At 45.6% G+C, this 22,962-nt stretch overlaps 1 protein-coding gene across 2 annotated transcripts in view; it reads right to left on the bottom strand.

Moving 5' to 3' along the window:
- Positions 1–1,249: 1,249 nt before the first annotated feature.
- Positions 1,250–22,962, bottom strand: part of ELL (elongation factor for RNA polymerase II) — a 55,978-nt gene continuing 34,265 nt past the window's right edge. Inside the window, exons 5-13 of one of the 2 annotated variants that reach the window (XR_012621104.1) lie at positions 22,067–22,320; positions 18,877–19,001; positions 15,413–15,509; positions 11,896–12,391; positions 8,792–8,858; positions 6,642–6,813; positions 5,692–5,736; positions 3,988–4,654; positions 1,250–3,102 (exon numbers count right to left, since the gene is read on the bottom strand). Coding sequence is in view for 1 of the 2 variants with exons in the window: in XM_074808710.1 (XP_074664811.1) it covers positions 4,550–4,654; positions 5,692–5,736; positions 6,642–6,813; positions 8,792–8,858; positions 11,896–12,391; positions 15,413–15,509; positions 18,877–19,001; positions 22,067–22,320 (1,361 nt within the window). In the remaining variant the exon portion in view is untranslated. Of the gene's footprint in view, positions 4,655–5,691; positions 5,737–6,641; positions 6,814–8,791; positions 8,859–11,895; positions 12,392–15,412; positions 15,510–18,876; positions 19,002–22,066; positions 22,321–22,962 lie in introns of both variants that reach the window. The other variant, XM_074808710.1, reaches the window with a different exon arrangement.

Here is a 22,962-nt window from a genome sequence, read left to right as displayed (position 1 = left end):
TTTTTACCTTCTCTATATCTTGTTATTTTGGAGGTTGAATCCGAAATCCTGCGCTAAAGCAAAGCGAGCGGCAGACGAACGCGGGCTCGTTACGTACAGGGGTGGATCAGGCAAGACCTGCCAGCACTTTAGTCTCCAGACCAGTGAACCTGTGCCTGTCATCCACTGCTGGAGGAAGGGATCCCCAGGCAGGCAGCACGGCAACTACTGAAGGAAAACAGAAGCTATTCAGAGGATATTACGCTACTGAGCAGTTACTGCAGCGTTTTTATACTCTGTTTTATTCTGCCCCCTCCAGCCACAGCGAGCAGCAGACCCAGGGATGCTGCAGAAGCCAGGGCCAGAGCAAGCAGCCATTGTGACAGCAAAAAAAAAAAAATAAAGTAAAAGGACAGTCTCAATACAACCCAGACTGTTTGATTCCTGAGCTTTAGGTGGATGATTCAGGCTGCGGGTAGAGGTGGGAGCTCCAGCAGCGTGGACAGGCAGCATTGACGCCAGGCTCGTCCCCACCTCGCTGCTCTGGCAGCAGCAGTGTCCCTGCTCCAGCTCCCCCCCGGGACGCGACTCACCCCCACGTGAGCCAGCTCAGACGTCAAAACCAGCTCAGCTCGTGGGGAGAAACACAGCAGCCCCTTCTGCAAAGGCAGAGCTGGCGAGGGGAGGCACCTGCACCAGGTCTGGACTCTGGCCAGGAGCCCCAGAGCAGGGCTGGGGCTGTCGGGAAGAGCCACCACAACCCAGCGCGAGGGACGCAGCGAGGACCTCGCTTGCCGACACCCCCTCCGAGCCCTCCTGCTGCTCCTGCCGAGCCCCCGGCTCCTGGGACTCCCCTCTACACCTCCACGCTGGCACCAGCAGTGGGTGCCTCTTCAAAAAGCAGCTTTTCCCCCCGAAAAAAAAAACCACCTGGGCGCTAATGCCATTGGAGGGGGAAGCCCCCCAGCTCCTGCCGCTGGACGGAGAGGCCGATCCCACCGGAGCACCAAAGGCCTCCCCACGGGCAAGGCTGCTCCGCCGCAGCGCTTCTGGGCCAGAGCTCTTCCCAGAGCAGCAGCAAGCAGCTGGAAAATGCAACAGCGATCACCTCTCCCTCCTAACACTCCTTACCTACAGCTCTGATACTTGAACTCACTCAACTGACTCGGTTCCTTTAACTCTCCTGCTTTCAAACTCCACGCCAACCATTTATCACCTTTCCCTTTTGAGTTTTCTTGCAGTAAGAAGCACTGAAAAGAAACATACAACCTTATTGTTTGCTTGTTTTCCAATACAGTGAATTTATTATATGTTGCAAAATCAGCATTCAGCTTTTTAGTGTACAAAAAAGACACTAGCTCTTAAGAAAAGATTAGGAAAGCTGAAGACTATGCTGCCTTTAAATTGTAACATTTTGGCAAAGTGAAAAGCTCTTTTGTAAACTCCAACTCCATGGCTCAATATAGTTTTATCCACAGTACAATATTACAAAGTAAAACACAGTATCAATAAGTTAAGATCATACTTAATCACCTAGAACTGGTTTCTATTAACCCAAAAAGCACAAAATTTGCCTAGCTTCATAATCCCTAAAAAGAAAAAAAAAAAAAAGGCAGATTCGACTACAATTCTTTAACACAGTCCAAAAGAAAAAGTGAAGCAGAAAGTTGTTGAATGCTAATTGGGTCTCACAGTTTGGATATTCATTAAATATTTTCAGTTTTTATATTCAAATTTTAGAAGTTCCAGAATATACATGTAAATGTACACAATACATCTTTGTATACAACTCTGTTTGCAAAAATATCTTATAGCAGATGTATAAAGATTGAGATCCATCTCTATCCCCCTGCCCCCCCAAAGCAACAAAAAAACCCCATTCAAAATATTAAGGATCAGAAGGAGAAGTGTTTCCATGGAAGAATTTACTCATCCTGGGTTTGTAGCTGCTGCCTCTTCTGCCATCCGAGTCTCGGGCTCCTCGCGCACCGCAGTGGGACACGAAGCCCCCCCCGAGCCCCGCGGCTCGGCGCTGGGAAGTTCAGCCTTGCCACCGAGTCGGTCACCGCCGCTCTGGCACCGACGGGGGTTTGCAGTGACACAGTGAGAGCGGGTCCGAGGGAACGTGGCGTCCCGGTTCCTCCACGCAGCCCAAGGCCCCCTCCCCGATCCCGGCGGCTCCGGTGAAATCCACCTCGGTGCACAAATCCACAGCGATGGGAGGTTGGTTGGAATCGGGGCCTAAGCCAGGCTTGAGCTCGGACATCGCCCCCAGCCACCGCTTACTGCTTAGACTCCCGCACCGACCAGGTGCAAGACCCCACCGAGCAGGAGGACAAAGTTTTCTGGACAAAAGCTCCTCGTGCCTTTAACTCTCGTGTATTTTCCAGCTTTCCCTGACGAGCAGAAGCACCGGAGGCCGGCAACGTCACACAAACGGACGCCCACAAGGGAAACGCTGCCCTCGCCTCCAGTTGTCTTCATCTGGAGAAGGAGAGGTGGGACCCAAGTGTTCCCCGAGCCCCGCGATGCTCGCTGGGGCTCTCCGGGTGCTCGCCCTGCGGGCCACGGCGCTGCTTGGACATCACATCTCTTCCCCCCCACACTCCTCCACCGCTCCGCTTCCGAACAGGTCTGGGTTCTGCAGAAAAGCGTGGCTGTCCGGGGGCAGTGCGCGGCCCGAGGGTCGGTGGGCGGGTAACACGCAGCTCAGCCGCGTCCCTTCAGCCGCAGGTTTTCGTTTGAAGAAGGGGATGGCAAAGTCCTGGTGAGCGCTGGGTGCAACGCGGCAGGGAGAGAAACTCAGAACATTGCAAGTGACAAAGCAAAGCGGTGGCCCTGGCCAGACGATGCAGCAAAACCAATCTAGCCAGAATGGAATTATTATTAATTTTTTTTTTTCTTCTTTTTTTTTTTTAATACAGCAGATGGACCCACTTTTTTTTGGGCGGAAAAAAAAAAATACTCCTTGTATAAGAACTGTTTCCCTCCTTAACTCTGCCATTCCGCTCCTTCAAAGGGTGAAAGACTCTTCAGTGCAACCTCCAAGGGAAGGAGACGCCACAGGAAAGTAATCCTTTACTTTGAGATAAACGGAAGCGGGAAGAAGTCAAATCACACAGGCTGGCAGGATTAAAAGGGGAGAGGGGAGAGAAAGAAATAGCAGAGTTAAAGGACACCTTTGTGCTTTTTGGCGTGTTTCTCACACCCTGGCCATACTCTAAAAATGTTCCCTTCAAGTCCAAAAAAAAAAAAAAAAAAAAAAAATCAAGAAGAAAGACCGCACCAAGAAGCTGGCTAGATAAAGCACAACAGTGGAAGTGACCCGCATGGGAAAACGCTACCTAACTTCTCTCACACTCAGGCGCCTGTTCTGAGAATGATTTTCTGCTGCTGCTTCTTTGGAAATACACAAAAAACAGGAGAAGAAAGCATCGCATCCCCCGCCCCCCCACCCCCTCCTCTCTTACGGGTCAGTACAGGTAATAAAATAACTTCTCTGGGTAACTATCTGATAAGCTTCAGTAATACTGCAGTTATAAGACAAGAAAGGTTCTGAAACACTTGGCCTAAAAGGAAAAAAGGGAGGCACAGTTTTAGAAAAAGATGCTTTTTTTTTTTTTTTATACAAAAATAGACCATAGTCTCATTAGCAATTAATAAAATTGGCTGCCTTGGTATAAAATTATAAAAGTCAAAGACAGACAGGTCTCAATCTTCCCAGCACTGGTACGTGAAGGTTAACGCAGGCAGGCTGGACCGCGCATGCTGGAGAGGCCACTGCAAAACGTTTACACCCGCTGCCTCCAAACGCACAAGCGGATTTAAAAAAAAAAAAAGAAAAATTGGTGTGGGGTTTTTTTTGTTGTTTTTGGGGTTTTTTTTGTTTTTTTTTTTTTTTTGTTTTTTAACATGAAGGATCCACCTCTGCACTGCACAAGGCACTCAGTGCAGCTCCCCGGGGCTGCTCCCCTCCTCCTGACACAACCACCTCAAGAGAGCACACACCGGAGATGACAAAAGCAGGAACAAACAACGAGAGCTCTGGGTACTTGGTGTATTTAACGCGGTGCCATGTAGAGCAGACAGCTTGCATATGAACAGTCGCAGGTGCCAGAGAAGGAGGTAACCTAGCAGCATTCCAGTTCCTCACCATTTGAAGGACAATTTGTAACCCAGTGGACCTGGGCCAGGGGTAATTACACTTCATGCCAAACTTTAATCCATGAAAACTACTGATTCTTAACCTTTGGGAGCTTCGTTCACTTTAGGCAACTTTTCCCTTAAGTGTCAAACGCTGGCTTCAAATAAGCAGATTTTTTTTTTTTTTTTTTCTCATTTGTTACATTCCGACATTCAGAGAGGCTAAAACTCAAGAGGACCGTGCGGGGCACTGGGCTCGTGACCCAGCTCAGACACGGACATGACAGATTCGGCATCGTAAGGAATCCCCGAGTTCTTCAACGAAGATGAATTAATGCTCGTCTCTGAAAGGAATCTAGTTGTATAAAAGGGAACGTAACGTCCAGGTGACTTTTTTTTTGCCCTACCCAGTCCAGATTAGTGCCAGCTAAAACTGCTGTTGGTCATACTCTGCTATCAGTTTTTTAATATGAGCCAGTTTGTTGTGGAGGTATTCGCAGCGGTTCTTCTCTTGGCTGTAATTGGGGTTAGTCTGTAAAGAAAAATGAAAATGCAGTGACAGAAGGCAATTCTCCAGAACTCGGCAACAGCTATGCTGAACCCAGACAAGGCCGTCAGACCTCATAGCCTAAATGAATGACCAAGGAGTGAAACTTTTCTAGCTGGAAGAGGAGATACCCATTTAAAATGGACCTACTCTGTTCAAACAAGGCAAAGAACAAAATCTCTTTTCATCAATAACCAGCTCCAGGAGCCTCAGCACAGGGAAAGGAGTGTACCTTGAGCAAGGCTCAGCCTAACTGGGAGCAGCTGGGCCAGGCACATTGGCTTCCAGCAAGCATCACCTGCCCTTTGCCCCCACGTCAGCAGCGAGTTGTGCAAGTTTGGGAGCTTTAAAACAAAGATGAACTTGCAACACGCAAGGAATCTCTTCAAAAAGCTCCTAAATCCCTCAGCGACAACAGGGCTCAGGGACGTATTTGTAGATTTAAAGGCCAAACCCACTCTTAAGTGTCTGGATGCCCCAGCCCGCCTCAGCCTTTCTACCTCATCCAGCTAAGTCATAAATCCCACCAGTCAACAACTCTCACTTTACGTGCACACGAAGAGATGTAAAATATTCTGTGTGCCCCACACACCAAAAAGCCCCGCTGAGCCCTGCAGGACTGTGCACCCAAGGGATTCCTACTAGAGACTGCGCCCAAATCATCCCAAACACACCAGCACACCCCAAAACCCGGAGGATCCCGTTATCACTCAGCCTGGGCATCTGAAACACAATCAGTTCTTTCCTCGAGGGGATAAAGGCACTAATCTAACATGTTTCATTCCTGCGCTAGCATCACACTAACACAGCGGAATGCTCTCGGGGATGCAAGGAGCAGCCTCAACTCCCCCCAGACCCCTTCTGATCCAGGAAGGCACCACTTGTTGGGCGAGCTCGAGCTGAACAAAGATCTGCCAGAATGCTTCAGAGACTGGGTTTTTCCACTTGGCAACTACCCATCTCTTTCAGTCACTACAGGCATCACTCAAAAGCCTTTTTTGTGGCTGATTATTTTTACTCACCTTTTTAATTTTCCGATATTCCTGTAAAATTTGATCATGGATGGTCTAAAAAAGGAAAATACAGCTCATTAATTTCAGAAGAGCCAACAGTCCTGCAACCTACTGCAGTAGGCAAGCATTTACTGACGGCTCAACATACACATTTCCTCCAAATACCAACCAAACTCTACTCCCTCCGCGACCTCCCCCGTGAGATCTGATGGCTACGACCAGCCTCGCTGACTCCATTCCTGTCCTGGTGCTGACACCAGAACCACTGGAAGGATCAGGCCCTGTTCCCCAGCCATGAGAACTACCTGTAACGGGCACTTGGGCTGGCAGGATAATTGACATTTTCTCCACACCTCAGACTAATTTTTCCCCGAGATATAAAAATTATTCAGTGAGGAATCACTGAATTTCTCAGAGAGAGGGGAAGGGTGTTTGAGGGAGGGACCAGTGCTTAGTACAATAGGTGCTCTGTAAAAATCTGCTTATTATACTCAAGGAGACTTACTTTCTCAAGATAATGAATAGTTAAAGCTCTTTTAAAATCAGTCTGACAAGTTGAATAATGCTACATTATTAAGATCAAAGATTCCAGAGAAACAGATGACCCCACACTAACTCCCCTTCCAGCCCCGATACGCTACCATATGTGCGAGTATGAGTTTTCTGGCTGGGATACACTAATAGCTTCCAGCAGCTTTTGGCTAAAGACACCAATTGTCTCACTGAGGCCTTTCCTTGTCAACAAGTACCATGATGTGTGCTCCAGCTTGAAAACGAAAGAACACAGAGCTGTTTTAAGAACAGTCTACAAAGCAGTCAGCTGTGTGCGCGTTCTGCCTCCGCCACTTTTGGGCTCTGGGCAGTATGTTTTAGACACCAACCCATCCCAAACAGCCCCGCAGACAGAGCGACTGAAGCTTGCAGAACTAGCTTTTCAGAAGATATATTTCTGTTTCTACCTTATATTCTTCAGAGCCCTGCAAAAGCTGCTTCAGCTTGGCGTCTAACTGCGTAAATCGTCGAGTTATCCTCTCTATCCGGGCGTGCAAGTCTCTGTACTCGTTGTATTCGGCATTGAAGTCATTTTTGTAACTCTGACGCTGCTCCGAAGAGGAAATGGCTGCGTATTTTCTGCAGGGAGAATAATTTAGTTAATTGGTTTATTAAGTCTTCTCTCCAGACAGCGCGAATATTGCAATGCCAAAACCAGGTGACTGCATTTGAAAACAGTCTCTTGTGATTTGCATTATAATAGCACGGAGGCAACTGTCAGGATTATTGCCTTGACCTCTGTGTAAAACAAGACAGTGTTTGCTCCCAAAATTTCTTATCTATGCCAGATAGGGTGGAATATGCAGGTACAGCAAAGCCTGGGAGCAGCTGAGGGTGTAGGAGGACATTCAGATAGTACTGCTACAGCTTTTCTAACTCCTGCTGTCCCGCAGAACATGGAGTTCTGCATCTGTGCCAGACCTTGGAACAGCAGGAATACGATTCTTCCAGTGTTAGAGTCTTTAAAGGCACACAAAAAGCATTCAGCTATCGTTGCAAAACGCTCACAGTACGATTATGTGGCAAGCGCACGACACGAAACCACGTTGAATAGCCCGACTGTATTTCCACCACCTCCTGAAGATACCCAACGTGAACCGAACACGAGAGCCCACGTTTAACAGCTGCGCCTTCTGAGGCCCTTTCAAAGTTATTCCGCTCAACAAAAAGCCATTAAACCTGGCATTTTGCAGAAAGCCCAGCAGCCAGTCCTCTCTGATAGTAAAACTCATCTTTCTGTAGGTGATGACTCTAATTTGCCACCTTACTGTCTGCAGCAGTGCCAGCGCCGTGCATGAACACGTATAAACTACCTTAGGTATCAGATTAAGGGAAAACTTTTACTCCGTTAACCTAAATAGGCTCTAGCCTTCAAGAACTGACTCCTTGCTGGTATAAATAAGCATCTACACAGGATATGCTGCTATGAGATAAGGAAGCTGCCCTCACTAGTATGAAACACAGGCCTCCATGATCACAACAGCAGTGACAGCTCTTGTCATTTAAGGAGCTGACCATCAAAACAGTCAGGTCGTACCAAAAGGTGAGGCAACGGACCTCAGAGGAGTTCATAAACTTTACACTATTTCTGTGGAGATGGACTGAGCAGCTGTAATATCCCTCTGTAGGGCGGATCAGCACATCTGTTGCAAGAAGAAAACCAGCCCAGCCATCTGCATTCTTGTGAAGGGCACTGGAAACACCAGCCCGAAGCGGTCGGTTGTACGGTCCATGCAGCCCAGCAAACCGCAGCTTTGTAACCATGCAGGGACCCTTTATATCCTCCAGTCAGCTCCAGGGACTGCTCCTGCAGAGCCAAGAGCCAACACCACCTCCTTCTCCTCTTCCCTCTGAGTGATCACAGCGTGGCCAAACCAGATCCGATGGCACTAAAAGCCCAGGCTGAGACGTGCACAGGGAATATCACCCACAGCCACGCTTCTCCGCTACCGAAGAGCTTTGTCTGTAACAGGTTGGGGTTTATGCAGATTTTTGGCTTTATGCACAGGGATTTTTGTGCTTCAGCAGACAAGTATATTGTTTAATTAACCTCAAGGGGATCTGATTAAAAAGTCAAGAGGTGAAACAACTCACATCCTAACCCACGGGTTATAACCTCCCCATGAAGAATATTTCGCTGGTTTATGTAGATGATCTTGGCTCTGAACAGGGGAAGAATTAGCTAACCTCTCAAAATCCTTTCTTGCCCTGTCTTCCATAACATTAAAGCAGATAATTTCCTTTCAAAGTTTCCAACTGTAACGTGGAGATGTTTAATCCTTTCAAACCCCTTCAAGCTATGCAATGTTTCTTGAAGTACTTGAACAATCTGTTTATAAGAAGATAACCTTGAACTCCACGAGGAGGTAAAGAACAGATTAAGTTTAGTCTCAGAAACTATCTGCAAAGTTGGGTTTAGTCTTTTTTTTTTTTTTTAAGGCCACCTTACAAAGTTCTACCCAGTAACAACAAAGTCCAACAAAAAACCCCAGCACATTGTGATTTTTAGCTTGAAACACGATCCCAAAGTGATGAAGCAACTGATAAATATACTTACAATAAATAATCTGGCATTTCTGAAGTTGATGTTGGTACACTAGAATTATTGCATGTTCCATTTAAACCTGAAAAAATAAAAACTTGTTTATAGCTCTATGCAATTAAATTGCAAATTCATAAACTTATCTGCAATATACAGGTTATTGAATTCTGAAGGATTCCTGTTTTGCTCTGAACTGACAAACACAGAAGATCCACAATAAGGTGGTTGAAACTTCAAGGCTCCTCTAACATTTTTGTCTGTCAGCAAAACACTATCAACATCAGCCAATGCACTGAGTAGCAAAAAAAAAACCTTAATTTAATTGGTTTATAAACATTGCCTGCAGGGAGGGATAACACTGATATCACCACTGCTACAGTGCGAGACACATTTATGAGTCCAGATGAGCAGAACAGAGGCTGAGCAAGGTGCACATTCTTTTCCCCTGATTCTACACTATATAGACTCCTACTATTAATGCTGCAGGTTCAGACTCCTACTATTAATACTCCAGACTCCCACAGGGTACCAGAGAGGTTTAGAAGACATGCAGCTTTTTCCTCACATAGCCCCACCGCCCTGTAGATGAATCAAAGTGAACTCTGCTCTATGAAGTTGAAGAAACATGAATCAAGCAAGGCTCAGCTAAGAACGTTAAGCAAAGGGACCTTTGGTCTTTGGTCCCCCTTAAGCAAAGGGACCAAAGACCTCAGGAGGAACGGGATTCTGAACATGAGCCTGAAACAGACCTCACCCTCACCCTAAACCAAACACTGCATTACTAGTTTGGAAGGTGAAAGCAGTCGGATACAGGTTGGAAAGGGGATATTTCTCATAAACTGTGTATTACATTGAAAGCCCTAATCAGAAAGTCAACTGCATCCATGGGAAGGCAGCAAAACAAGAGGCAAGTGGAGAAGGCTGTGAAGGATTTAACTCAACCCTTTGCAAAAGTGTATTTCTTCTTCCATCTTCTTTCCAAGTCTGTTACGTAGAGCAAGAGTGTCTCGGCTGCACAATTCCCCCAGATGCACAGCAAAGGGACGTGCAACCCCCACGACCCACCTGTCCCTACACTCACCTACACCAGTTCACAGTTATTGCCCCAGACAAACTGCAGGGAGCAGGAAATGCCCCAGTAATAAACACAGGCATATAAAAGCAATAACCTAATTATATATTTTTAAAAATCGATTTTTCTCTGGATTTCCGCGGAAAGGCTTTCCTGAGCAGAGTGGAAGAATGGCAGAAAAGACAGTGTCATTAACACCCCAGTCTCAAATTCCTACTGCAGACAATTCTGCTTTCATCCTTACGTGACCACCAGCGTGAAAGATGCTGAATGTGGGTAAGGCAGATCGTGGAAGAAAACGGGAGAAAAGAAAGTTTATTCTGCCTATGAGTGCCACCTACTGACTGCTGAAAGGACCCCAAAGGTCCCTCCACCACCTCTTGAACAAACCTCCCTGGAGAAAAAAACCTCTGCTTCCCCGCAGCCCCTGGCCCAAGGGGGACTTAGGGGAGGCTGTCAGCCATTTGCTGCGGACAAAAGGAGCAGGATGAGGCCTGTGCTGTCCGTATGAAGTAAGGTGGAGAAGGAGAGATCCCAGTTCAGATGTGAGCTGGCTGTACACGCTCCAAGCAGCCACTGACCACATCCTGTTTATGATTACTCCCAAGTCCAGCTCGGATTCGTTACCTCGCATACATCAGCTGTGCACCAGGAACAAAACCGACTCCTACTAATTAACAAAAAGCCAGTCATTAAACTGTTTTTAAAGCAAAGCAGAAAAAGATGGTAAAGGGTCAGCAACTTCATGAAGAAAGAATTCAGGGTATTTTGGTTTTTTATAAGAAACACTGACAAAAATATACATCTAGAGAGAGAATGTGTGCGTATCTATCTGCTACCACTCAAGACACAAGGTACATGGGGAAGAAAAACAACGTTCACAAAAAACCTACAAAAGTAAGATCAAAGGAGAAGAAGTATCTGAAGAGTGTGGTTCTGCAGTGCCACACGATGATCAGAACTACGGAGCGTCATTAAAAATCACCGGTGAGCAATCAAAATGCATTCTGCAGGTGCTACAAAGGCTGTGGGGAAGGAGAGAACTAGCATCATCATAACAACCCCAATGCCCTACAGAGCTCTCCCTTTCCAGGAATTCAACAAATTAGTTTCCAGTTCAAGTTCGTGTCCCTTTTGGGCCAAAACTGGATGATTTTCCAGCACCAAGCATGAAGAGGAACTTTGAAAGTAGTAATGGGGCAAAGGAAAACAAGATGGATGCAAAAAAATTTTAACAACAGATCAAGACTGCAATATTACTGAAGGCTGCAGGGAAGCTCCACTGCTCTGGGGAGTTGTAACAAATCCCGACAAAACAGCAGAAAACAGGAAAGCTGCAGACACTGGCAAGGGAACGGATCGCATCAGCCGACCTGTATTCCCTGCTCTAAGAGTACGTAGAACTGACTTAGAAATACACTGGTTTGATGGAAAACGTTTTCATTGCATCTCAACAGGTAACAGCTTCGCCGTTGTGTTAGTCCTTGAAGAAAGAAATTCAGAGTAATAGTGGGATACAACAGGGAAGCTCTTTAAGCCTGAAGGAGCTGGTTGTGTACTGCTCTAACAGCATTTGTCACAAGACTTATCTATCATTTCTTTTGTATCCAGTATTAAAAGCTTTTGTGACTAACTTTTCATTACCGAGTTAAAAATCAATACAACAGTCATCACAATACCCAACACGAGCAGAAGAGCTGTAAGTAATCAAGCAGCACTGCTTTTTCCAACAGATCTTGATGTCTGCCTTTCATCCCCATATATTAATACAGCTTTTAATTTAACAAGGAGAAACATGACACGGTCTGAGGCAGTTCCAAACAGCATGAAAGGTTAAACAGGAAAAACCTGATATCCTCTTGTGAGAGGAAGCGCATTTGTTGATTTGTAGGTAGGGACAGCGATATTATTTCGTTAACCACAGAGCCTCTGCGAGTGGACACACAACCTCTTTCCTCAAATAGATCTGGGGCAGAAACCATACGCAGCCGATACCAATATTATCTTAGCACGAGCCGTACAGGAGGACCTCTCGGACCATACGTACCTGTGACCTGTTCCTGGGGAACACTAACTAAGTCAGCATTTTTTATTACTTCACAGTCCTGCTTCTCCTCTTTGCATTTCTCTTCACTTTTCTTCTCCTTTCTCTCCTTTTCCTTGTCTTTGTGCTTTTTGGATTTTTTCTTGGTTTTTACATACGAGCTGCAATTGTGCTTGCTCGTTTGGGGACAGTCTGTTGACAAAGGATGAGTCAGTCTGTCAGCCGTCTCCGGGTTCTCACAGTCTCTGCCGTTGTGAGTCAGGTCATTGCTGACATCCGAAAGGGGATCGTGAGGCCTCGGCAGCTCCAGCACCGGGAGGCTGGAGCTGGAGCTCACCGACTCCGGCAGAGCCGGCGGCAGGGCAGGGGCAGGAGTGTCCTTCCCGTTGGAGGAATTCAGTTTCCCGTTGAAAGTGGGCTGAGTTCTGTGAGCCAAATGCGAGATCCTGGGCTTTTTGTTGGCCAGGGGATCAATAAATTCCAGAGGCTGGGATCGTTTCTGGGGAGGAAAAAGGATAAAAAAAAATCTTGAAGTCTTGAGGCCTCAATTTTGATGCTGTTACCACTAGGTGGTGGTGCAATACCAGAGAACAGGGGAATATCCCCAGAAAAAGAGCTCTGCTATCAACGAGAGCTGCCAGCCAGTGTCCCAGCTCAGAGGCTGGTCCTGGACACAGGCTCCAGGACCGCCAGGTCCTACAGAAGCTGATCCATCCCAAGCTGCTTCCCGACTGACACCGCTCCGGAGCTCACGGCTCGGTGGGGAGCTCAGAGAAACCCACCATCACATCAGCAATTACTGATCTGCACTACTCCTGCACAGGCCATGCAACCCAGTCTACTCTCGTGGCACCCTATTTCGAATCGAGCCCTTTAGAAGTAAAACCCCGTCCTTCACCCTCCTCCTGCCCCAGACACTTAAAAAATTGGAACAACCATAAAAACATCCGTCCTTCTAGTCCTGGCATGTCATTTAGAGCACCTCAAAGTCCCTGCGAAGGAAAGATGTGTTCAGACCTCTGGAGCAGGGAGGGATTCACAAGTTCTGCATTTTATTCCCAACTGATTTTACCAACTCTGTGGTCAACAGCTTTACCCTTGCAATACCACTCCTTCCTCTTCTCAAGAAAGAGACATTTCCTGGAAGAGGTGAGACAATGTCAACTGTTAAGTTCTCAGAATTTAAGGCAAAAGAGGACATTCGCAAGCAGTTTTAAAAGCCACGTCACACAGGCCAACATGACCTGAGTATCCCTTTTTTAAATAAGAAACAGAGAGAGAGAGAAGCGGTTCCCAACTGCCGCCATCAGCCCTACCCGGACAGTCACGGGCAGGGCTTGGAGAAGCTCTGGGTGCCCACACCTCCGAGCAAGCAGCTGCCTACAGACTGCGGGTTAGCCTGGGGAAGCTGCACTGTGGAAGGACCCGTCCGTCAGTCAGCAGAGAGCAGAGCTCAATGCAGAGCCAGAACTACGGCTGTCGGGCTCAGTCCGGCCTGAGCCAGCCAAAATTACCTTGGACAGCCATCAGTGCAGCGGTGTGTGCCCGCCTGGCAGCACAGGGCTGCACAAACTCTGAGGAAAGATTATTTAGTGCGCAGAGGGAAACAAGCGACAGTTCTGGTTATTTCTTTTGGCTATTTTATTGTTTTCTTTATGTCTCAGGCAGGACTGCGACGTGTTTGTAAATGGAAATTTTATTCCGTCACAGAAGTGCAGCTGGATGCACGGCTGCTTTGCCAGGGAGCCACCAATTCGCTCCTTTTCCCCGCAGTTATTATTTCTCTTCGCTAACTCCAGGGGTCTCAAGGCCACCGTTCAGTGGCACGAATCCTTTCCACCTGTCAAGGTAATTATGAAGAGGAGCTGCTCACAGTGCCGCAGAGCTCAAGGGGCAAAGACAGCATGTCGAACCGGCTTTGCAACATCCCCGACTGCCTTTCCAGCTCAGCACGAGCAGTGTCCATCTCCAACAGGAGGGGCCGTTCGCTGTGACTACAGGTCTCAGAACAGAGCTAAGAACTGCCATCTTTTACCAGCCTTTCTCTAAAGCCAACACACACCAGCTCCACCAGCTCTGGTTAGGAGGTGGGAAATGCATGCGATACCTGCTCTGCCATGCTTCCTCAGAATCACCAGACTAATCTTTTTTTTCTCCTTCGTTCTACAACTGAACTTTCCCAAAATGTTTTGCATTCCAGACTACCAGATCCCAGTCCTCTGCTGGGACTGCAACCATGAACAGGCATCCCTTCTCTAAATAGGGACTACAGCTATAGACTATCAAAAAAAATGACTGCTCACAATAAAAAGCTGTCTGTGGTTTGCTGTCTGACACAAGCCATGTCAGAAGCACTGCTGGAAGCATTTGTATTCCATGTTCGTTGCCCCTGTTTCACCAGCCTTTTCTAGATCCAATCAACCACCCAAAGCTTCGATTGGGTCATCTCAAGAGACCAGAAACATCCCCGACAGACTTTTGCGTCTTTCAAAATATGTACAGCCAGAAGCCAGATGAATTTTCAACCTACATTTTTTCAGAAGCAGGTTGAGAAAAAGACCAGCCTCATAACAGCATTGTGTCTTTCCAAGCTAACTCGAAGGGGATCATTCTTTATTCACCAGGAACATGCCCACAGCAGAGCAGGAGAGGATTTGGAATTAGCTACCTGGCAAACAAGTTGCACAGTTCTTGTTCTCAATAAAAAAATTGCCTCCCTCTCACTTCCAGAAAGCACATAATTTCTTTACCTGCTAATATTCTTTGCCACTAATCCTCAGTGCGTCTGTCCAGACAAGTAGGCATTACACATTCCACTGGCAGGAGGAGAATAAATACTCAACTTGTCTGGGCTGACCCACAGCAGAGAAGGGAAGCCGGCATTTCACAATGCTAGGGAGAAGTGCCTGTGCTAAGAGATACTGAGAAGAGTGGGGAAAGACTCTGCTTCACACACGAGCAAACACAGCTCCTTCGCAGTTTTTATCATCATGGAAAACCAGTCAAAAGGTACTTTTCACAGCTCAACAAATCCAAGAGCAGACCAACCTGCTTCTGACCTGTCACGGCAATTAGGTTGCAAAAGGTCAGGGTTTTTAATAACTCAACCGTGTTTGGGAGCTACTTATTACTGCTTCGTTCCAGTCAATTATTAGTAATGAGTAAAACACAAGCTCATTCTCCCAGGAACTCCAAGGGGGATGTAGGCACCGTGAAAAAAAATTTAGCCCTTAAAACTAAACCTAAGACGCACTGTCAGAGATCCTCCCCATAGGCCGTCACTGAATCGCATCCAGAGCAGAAACAGATGCTGAGGAAACCCAGAATTAGACTCTAACTTAATAAAATAGAAAAAAAAGCCCCAACAACCTACTGACCTAACAGCCTCCAGCAGCAGGCGATTACAGTGTGCAGACAGGCTGAGCAGCTCAGCCTGGACCTACGTCCATCAGGAGCAGACGGAGCCGGTTGCTGGCTCCGTGCTAACCAGACCCAACACCCTTGGAGAGGGATCACCCACCTGAGGAGGAGAGCTGGAGTTCACATTGTCTTTTGGTGGACTCAGGGAAGGCGCTTCTCCTTGAAAACCGCTACTGTTCTGGGGCTGACAGAGTTTCCTGAAAAACAGAATTTAGGGCTGTTCAAATCCCACGCTTGAAAAGCCAACAAATGGTATTTCAAATCTTCCTGCAGAGCAAAGAGCCCTTTTCTAGGCTCAAATTCCAACTGCTTGAAGATGCCATTAAAGTAGCTTGTTCGGAAACTTTCAGTTTCGATCTCGGACAAAATCTAGGAAGAAGAAATTACTACAGGAAAATATCAATCAACATATGGCAATTGCTTATCTCTTTCTTGCCTTCCCATGATTCTGTAATTCTCTGTGAATGGAGGTAACACCTTGGACTGACAGTGCTGGTGGTGTGGCAGGGAGGGAGGAGGCAGGCTGAGCTGTCAGGCACGAGAGGATTCCCCACCGAGGATGGAACTTAATTTCCAACAGTTTTACCTCTTTCCTCTTGAGCTGGTGACGTTAAGTATTACAACAAATTAATTACAACCTTAGAAGAACAATCCATATACACATTAGTAAAAACTGGCATTGAACTTTAGAGTGTATAGGATAAATATATTCTTGCTATTGACTGAAATACAGCTCAATAAGCAAGACATTATTTAAACTAATTTCTGCTGAGTTTGCCTCAGTTACAATTGACTTCAGGAGACAATTCAGAAAGCAAGCGCACCAAAAAGGGGCCGAAACTCAAGTTCAGATGTTGAGGATTAAGTTCTCCCACTCATTAGCACCATTAAAACAACATTTTACAGGAACAGCAGTCCTCTTCCAGAAGCTAGCCCCTCCGGGTGAAGGAAAAGCAGGATTGTAACAGGAACTGTTACAGTATTATGGGTTCACTAGGATTTACATTTAGGGCTTCATAATAATACTTCTAAATTGCATCATGCAGAACAGCGGTCTGTATTTGAGGTATTCGACAAACAATAGAAACCTCTCGTAGCAAAAAAGCACAACGCGAGTCATTCTGATCACGTAAGCGCGTTAATTCACATTCACGCGGGGTCTCTCCGCTCCCCAGCGCCCAAGGGGCTCTCCAGAGCTCGGAGTGAAGTCTCCCAGCACACCAGCTTTGCCCTACTCTTCCGACACCAGCCAGATTGCCCGTCTATTAATCACCCAGGAAAAACCACTGTTGCATCAAGTTGCAGCTGTCAAGCTGAAAAAAAAATTTCAGGGTTAAAGGTTTTAATAAACTAGCTCTGCAGTCATTTTGTCACCAGCTGTACAGCCCAAATAACCAACGTCTAAATTCTTCCACAAGAGGCTATAATCAGCTTTAAAGCACACACATAATCTTCCCAGTGTTTGAAAAATATTTCACATATAGCCCCCACGACTTTTACAAGATTTTAACCTGAGCTTGAACCTTCGGCCGTATTGCAGCAACATTTAGACACCTGCAGTTTTGCCTTCCGCTGCTGCTTTGTTTGATTTTATTTAGAACAATCTCAACAGCCACGGATCAACTCAAGACAAGTACTCAGAGACTGCGAAAACAGGAAGGGGAACAGTGATATTCCGTAAACACCACAGTGAAAGTGGCTTTTCGGATGCCATTTGACTAGACTGAGCAACCTTGTCACATGCCCTAACATGTTAATTATGGATTTCAAAAAAAAAAGTGAATGAAAGACGACTACTTTCAATTCAGCAGCTCTTGTAAGAGCAGAAAACCATTTCCCTACAAAGTGAAAGGATGGGAAACACAGACAACAGGAGGAGAAGCCCAACATGAGCACTGTTAGATACGGTTTTAATATTTGCAGATGTGCTAATTATTGCAGCCGTTGAACCATCAAGTGGCAACTGGACCTGAAAACAGAGAGAACATTTAACAATTGGCTGGATCCAGGCAACCACGCAAACTACCGCAGCCAGCTACGTAAAGTCCTACGTCTGGTGCCTGTGCCCTTTTTGTGAATGTTTTTCTACTGTCTTCAACCCTACATGTTTTTTCCATTTTGTAGCCTCATTACCTGCATTGGCTGAGTGGGTCTTTGTTTGTACAGTTGAATACATCCTTTCCAAGGTCTATTTTTAGACCTTCGCATAACTGAATGCCACAATTCTAGAAAAAGCAGTAAACATTGCTTTCTGCAGGGAGAAATTAACTTTTTTGAAAGCCATAAAGACTGCACAGCAGTTGTATTTTTTCCTTTTAATTATAATTCAACATCAAGGCCATTTAAATGAGTCTGATTTTTCCTTTAGCACGCCAAAGCACTTTAAGTGCAAGTTTCTGTTGGTTTAACAAAGCCTCATCTCCAAGCCAACTGTGCTTTCAAATCATGGAAACCGTTCAAACGGAGCATGCTCTACTTCATCTTAACCAAAAGTGCAATAAAGTAAGTCTCAAAATCAAGTCAAGTAAAATCTCTATCTGCATCTCAAAATCTGTACCAAGGCAGTAGAAACACGCTGAAAACCATGAGAGGGAAATAAAAACACTCAGAGCAGAATTCTCCTTTAGGAACTGGGAGATACGTTCTCTTTTCCTGCTGCCTGCCAGCCAAAAGCTTCCAAGCTTGGAGGCTTCACCTAAAGAAAAAATATCTGTAGAGGAAAAAAAATCTTTAGGAACCAGTGAGACAAAGCTATGATCTCAACCAACTCAGAGTTAATAAGGGCTATTTTCAGGAAGGAACGTCAGAACAGGTATCCCCTGGACAGTGATTATTACACTGTGTGGGCAGCAGGACAACCAGCACGTGTTTTAGGGGACTTCTCTCTCCCGAACGGCCTTGTGTTTTTTCACGCATCCTTTACTCCAATCAAATCTTAATCTTGCAGGGCAACGGTGATACTAACCGAATTTGCAACACAGGAAAAATGCAGTAAACAAACACCCAAACAACACTACAGAAATGAAGCAGCAAAGTCCAAAGCAAACAGCTCAAGGGGACGGGGACATCCACAGGAAGAGAGCACAAAGCGGCTGAGCATGACAGCTTAGGGGACGTGGCGGCACCGTAACGTCCCTCTCCCTGTCTTCAAACACGAAGCCTGCGCAGGAAGCCGTGTACCAGGTACAGAAAAAGGAAAGGAGAGTTTCAGTGGAGAGTTGAGCTGGACACATCTGCCCTAATCCATTCATCTCCCTGGATTTTAAACCACCGTTAACTTGTAACTGTAATAGCCTGTGTTCCCCGTTCAGATTCTTCTCCTAGGTTTTAGTATCATGACTTATAGGCAGCTTAGGATGGTCTGAAGAGTGCATTCACTCCGATAGTCAAGTTTAGTCAACATCTACAGCTGCCTGGATGATAAACAGATTTACTTTATGTTAAAACAAGTCAAACACTCAACTTACCATAGTTCTACTGACTTTGGTTACCCTGATTTATAGCAACTGACCTGGTTCAGTATTTTCAAGCTCCAGATGTTATTAACAAAGACGGAATAATTACCGAACAAGTATCCTCTTCAACAACTGCTGATCTCCTTCAGAGTAGCCAGGCCAGTCCTTCTGCACTTCTTTGTATACACAATCTTTCAGTGTGAAAGTGCTGTCCTTGGCACTCAAATTTGCCACCTGAAACAAAAGTAATTTGCAAAAAAACCTGTTAGGGTTTAATTTTCTCACTTGTTCTAACAAAAAAGATGTAGACAAAAATCTCAGGCCTGGTAGAAGTTAATAGTGTCAGAGAACAAGGAGAGAATTAATGCTTCATTTCCCAATTATTTGGATTATTTAATCAAACGGTGCCTTTCTTTTTGCCTCGTCACTGCAACAGTTTATTATGAGTTTCCAAAGCATATCCACTTTACTGGGAAACAAGTCATATCTAAACAGATTATTCAGCCTGCATAGTCTGGAATGGTACAACATCAGTTTATGGAAATATCTGGAAATAAAGCCTAATGGGAACAGGCCGTTCACTTATCATACCTGTCCGATAGCTAAAACGGTGCAGTTTATTAGCTGATAGAGGAACTCTTGTGGCAATAGCTTAGTTAACAATTGCCAGAAGATAATTTCTCACTAACAAGCCAGTAAAACAGGCGACAGAAAGCTACTTTCTCAAGGAGCAGTGAAGAGAATGCCTTATAGATAGAACGCATCAGGGACTTGCAGATGACACTGTGCGTCCGGATCATCTGCTGGATTTCACGGAGCAGAACTTTCCCGAGGACTGCTTCAGGGCAAGAACAAAACCTGTGATTACCAGCTTATAACCCAGGGTTTTACAATAAGGCACTGCACCTAAATCACGTGCTGCAGTTAGCTCAGTACACTTGCATGAGAAGCTTTCTGACATTTTATCCAATTCTGTCATGTGTAGTTTCCCCACAAAACTCTGTGTGGTGCCTACACGGATAGGAAACACTGCTGGAACCAGCAGAATTGTATTAGAATGGAAACAACTTGTTAAGAGTTATCCCACTTTAATCAGTCTTTCCACAGCTTGACTGAGAATTTAACTTCTTGCTGCTGGTTACAAATCTGAAAAATACAACGTTAGCACAAACCAAAAAGCCTCAATTAAGCCCTCGCAGATACTTAGTGACCCCTTCTTAGGTGACTGTAGAGCACTGCAAGTTTAAAAAGAAAACAAAGCCTTAAATTTGTTTTTACAGAAGGGACACGGAGGCAGAGGTGCCAAACGCTATGCCCACAGCAGGCTGATCAACCGGCAAAGCCAGCAACCACGTCCCAAATTCACCGCTTTAGCCGCTCAGTTTGACAACTGTATTACACTTGAAACTGGAAGATGCTTTTATTCAGTCAGTGGAGATATTGTGCATCTGTTTAAGGATTAGCGTTCTCCATTGCTCGCTCCATTCAGGAGACTGTGGTGCTTATGAATTTTTATTATCCATGCAGCAGCAAGCACAGCCTCAGAAAATCAAGTGGAGGAGTGGAAAGTCTTGAATTAACTGAAGATGCTGTTGATTCTTCTGCTTTTGCTTTAGGAAGACTACGACCTAATAATAAAACCCTAAGAATTTAAAAGCAAAAAGCTGCAGAACTAATACAGCAAAGCTCTCCTGATAAGCGAAAAATAGAAAGCAGAGTTATCAGTTTACATGACGAACACTTTGTTTTTCCTTTCAGTTCTGTCAGCTTTCCAAAATCCTGAGCCAAAATACAAGAAGAATTTGAGCTGTGTTTTACATTTAGATATCCCAGTAAACATGCCCAAGAGACAAAAGCAGAGCCAGGTTGTTTTTCAAAAACTCTGAGAATCTCTCTGGTTACTGCCTCTTTCTGCAGCGGGAGCCACGCTGCTCGGCAAGGCTTGTAGCCCAGGCAGAAGAACGACGCAGATTTTTCTCTGCGCAGAGGCTGAGAGCTGCTACCTCCTTGTTTTGCTGGTGTGGGGCTCCGCAAGCTCCACCCCAGGCCTCCCAAAAATAGAAGCCTTGCAAAATGAGGCAAAAAGGCCAGCAGGAACACAGAGTCCTATGAGATGCAAGAGTACAATGAAACCCACACCTAGACGTATTTAGACATGTAGCTTTAATGCAGCCTGTAATTTTTAGCTTATCTGTGTCTGCCTGTGGATGGGAGCCCTGGTAGTGCTGAAAGGAGATTAAGTTTACGAGCAATACATTTACAGCCAAATCAGCATTTAGCCCAATCAGGCTGACACTGTGGACACTGCCGAACACACCACCTGCCTGCCAGGGGGTTTTGAGAGCATCAATAAAAGGTGGTTATCAGAAACAGTATTTCTAATATTAAAATCTACTTATAGCATTCAAAAGGGTGCTCAAAAGAATTCAAGCGCTGCTGGAAAATTAAGGGCTACAGGATTAAAATCTAGGGAAGAAGGAAGTTGTGCCAGCAATAACTCCGTTTTCAGTATGACCTGCCCTGTGCCCTTGGGCAAGCTAACTCCTCGCTGTCTCATTCTTTTCAGCTCTGAAAAGGAGTAAAAAAAAAAAAATTCAATACAGAAGAGGGTAGCTGCAGCATTTAAATAAATATCCATGATGTGTTTTGCACCGTGAGAGCAATAAAGGTATTTACTGCAATTCCTAAAATGGCACCTTCAACATGACTCAAAGTGTTAAGAACTGATTCAGCTTGGAGACAGCTTTCACACTTGACATACAAATAATATGCTTTGCAAGAAGCTGCATGATCTTCACACCTAACAAGTTACACTTCTAAGCAGGAAAGGCATGGTCTGAACAATACAAAGATGTAAAGCTCAGGGGAGAGGAACGTATTTTTTCCTTCACATAGGAAACATTACTTGTATCAATACAGAACACGTTCCTTTCTGTCTACGTTAATAAAAATATAAAGAATAGATTTATAGGTTATAAATCAAACAGCTCGTAGATTCTCCGTTAGACAATTCTCCCCATGACCAACCAAAAGCGTTCCTCTTAAGTGACTGATGTGGTGAACCGAAATCATACAGCTTAGTTGCAAACACCTAAACCAAGGCTCACACCCGAGAGGGGCTTCTGCTGTGCCCAGAACAGTAACGTCGACTGCAAACTTCTGTCGGACACGGCCTTTAGAGAAACATTCAGCTGCAGCTCTGAGACACACAGGTTACGTTCAGACTAATACAGAAGGTACTGCCCTTCTGAGAGGACGTTTCCCTTTACCTAAATTGTTGCCTTCATCAGAGTACAAACCTGCTGCAGAAGGTTGTCCAGCAAATCCTTGTCCTGCTGAGAAAGTCCATCCTTCTGCAATCTGAGAATAAGTTCAGGTTTCTTATAAGGCTTTAGTGCCAGTAAGTGCACAACCCTATCTTTGAAGGGTCTCTGAGAAATCGCACTATTGCCTCTCTTTATTGCACTGGCAAGGTTGACTGGCGTTGGGCGCTTCCTGGAGGGAACAGCATCGGAAGCTCCTGGTGCAGGTTTACGCACCTGAACCTTTTTGCCTAAAATGAGATGAGAATAGTGAACTGCAGCAGTCACCTTGCAAAGGCCAGTGGTCTGTCAACACGTATATGGAGTTCATTACACCACCTGAAGTGCCAGAAGATGACAATGAAGGACAAACACAACCAGCACACCCCATCCGTTCTGATGCACCGCCGGAACGAGCACCCCGTGAGTTTTATGATTCATGACAAGCTTGTAACAAGTAAACAGCAACACCAAGCTCTCGAAACCTGAGTATTATTGGCCACAAGCTTACATAAAGCTCTCTTTGTTCGCCAGCTTTTCATTTATCCCAAGTGCGTGTATCCCCATGGTTAATCTAACCATTTTTTCCCTCCCTATGAGAAGAAAATTCTGCATTATTATGCAGAAGAGTCGAAATATGGAGTGGAAAGACCAGAACTGGTCAACGAGCGGCTCCCTGCTGCTGATCTCAGCAAAAACGCTACTCCAGCAGATGTTTCTGCTTTTAGAACAATAGGAACTTTATGGAGCTGAGTCCACCTCCCTTCCCCCCGCCAAACACAGCCACATGAATGGGGTCTAACGCTGCTGCATTGGCCTATTCATTAGTGTGCTGTCTATTCTAATAGAAAAACCCCTTCTACATTGTAGTAATAACTGCTCTGCCCTCCAAT

This window comes from Strix aluco, chromosome 29 (genome assembly GCF_031877795.1).
Source record: "Strix aluco isolate bStrAlu1 chromosome 29, bStrAlu1.hap1, whole genome shotgun sequence".
Lineage (NCBI taxonomy): Eukaryota > Metazoa > Chordata > Aves > Strigiformes > Strigidae > Strix > Strix aluco.
Note: the sequence above shows the minus strand (reverse complement) of the source record. Positions and strands in the feature narration are given on the sequence as shown.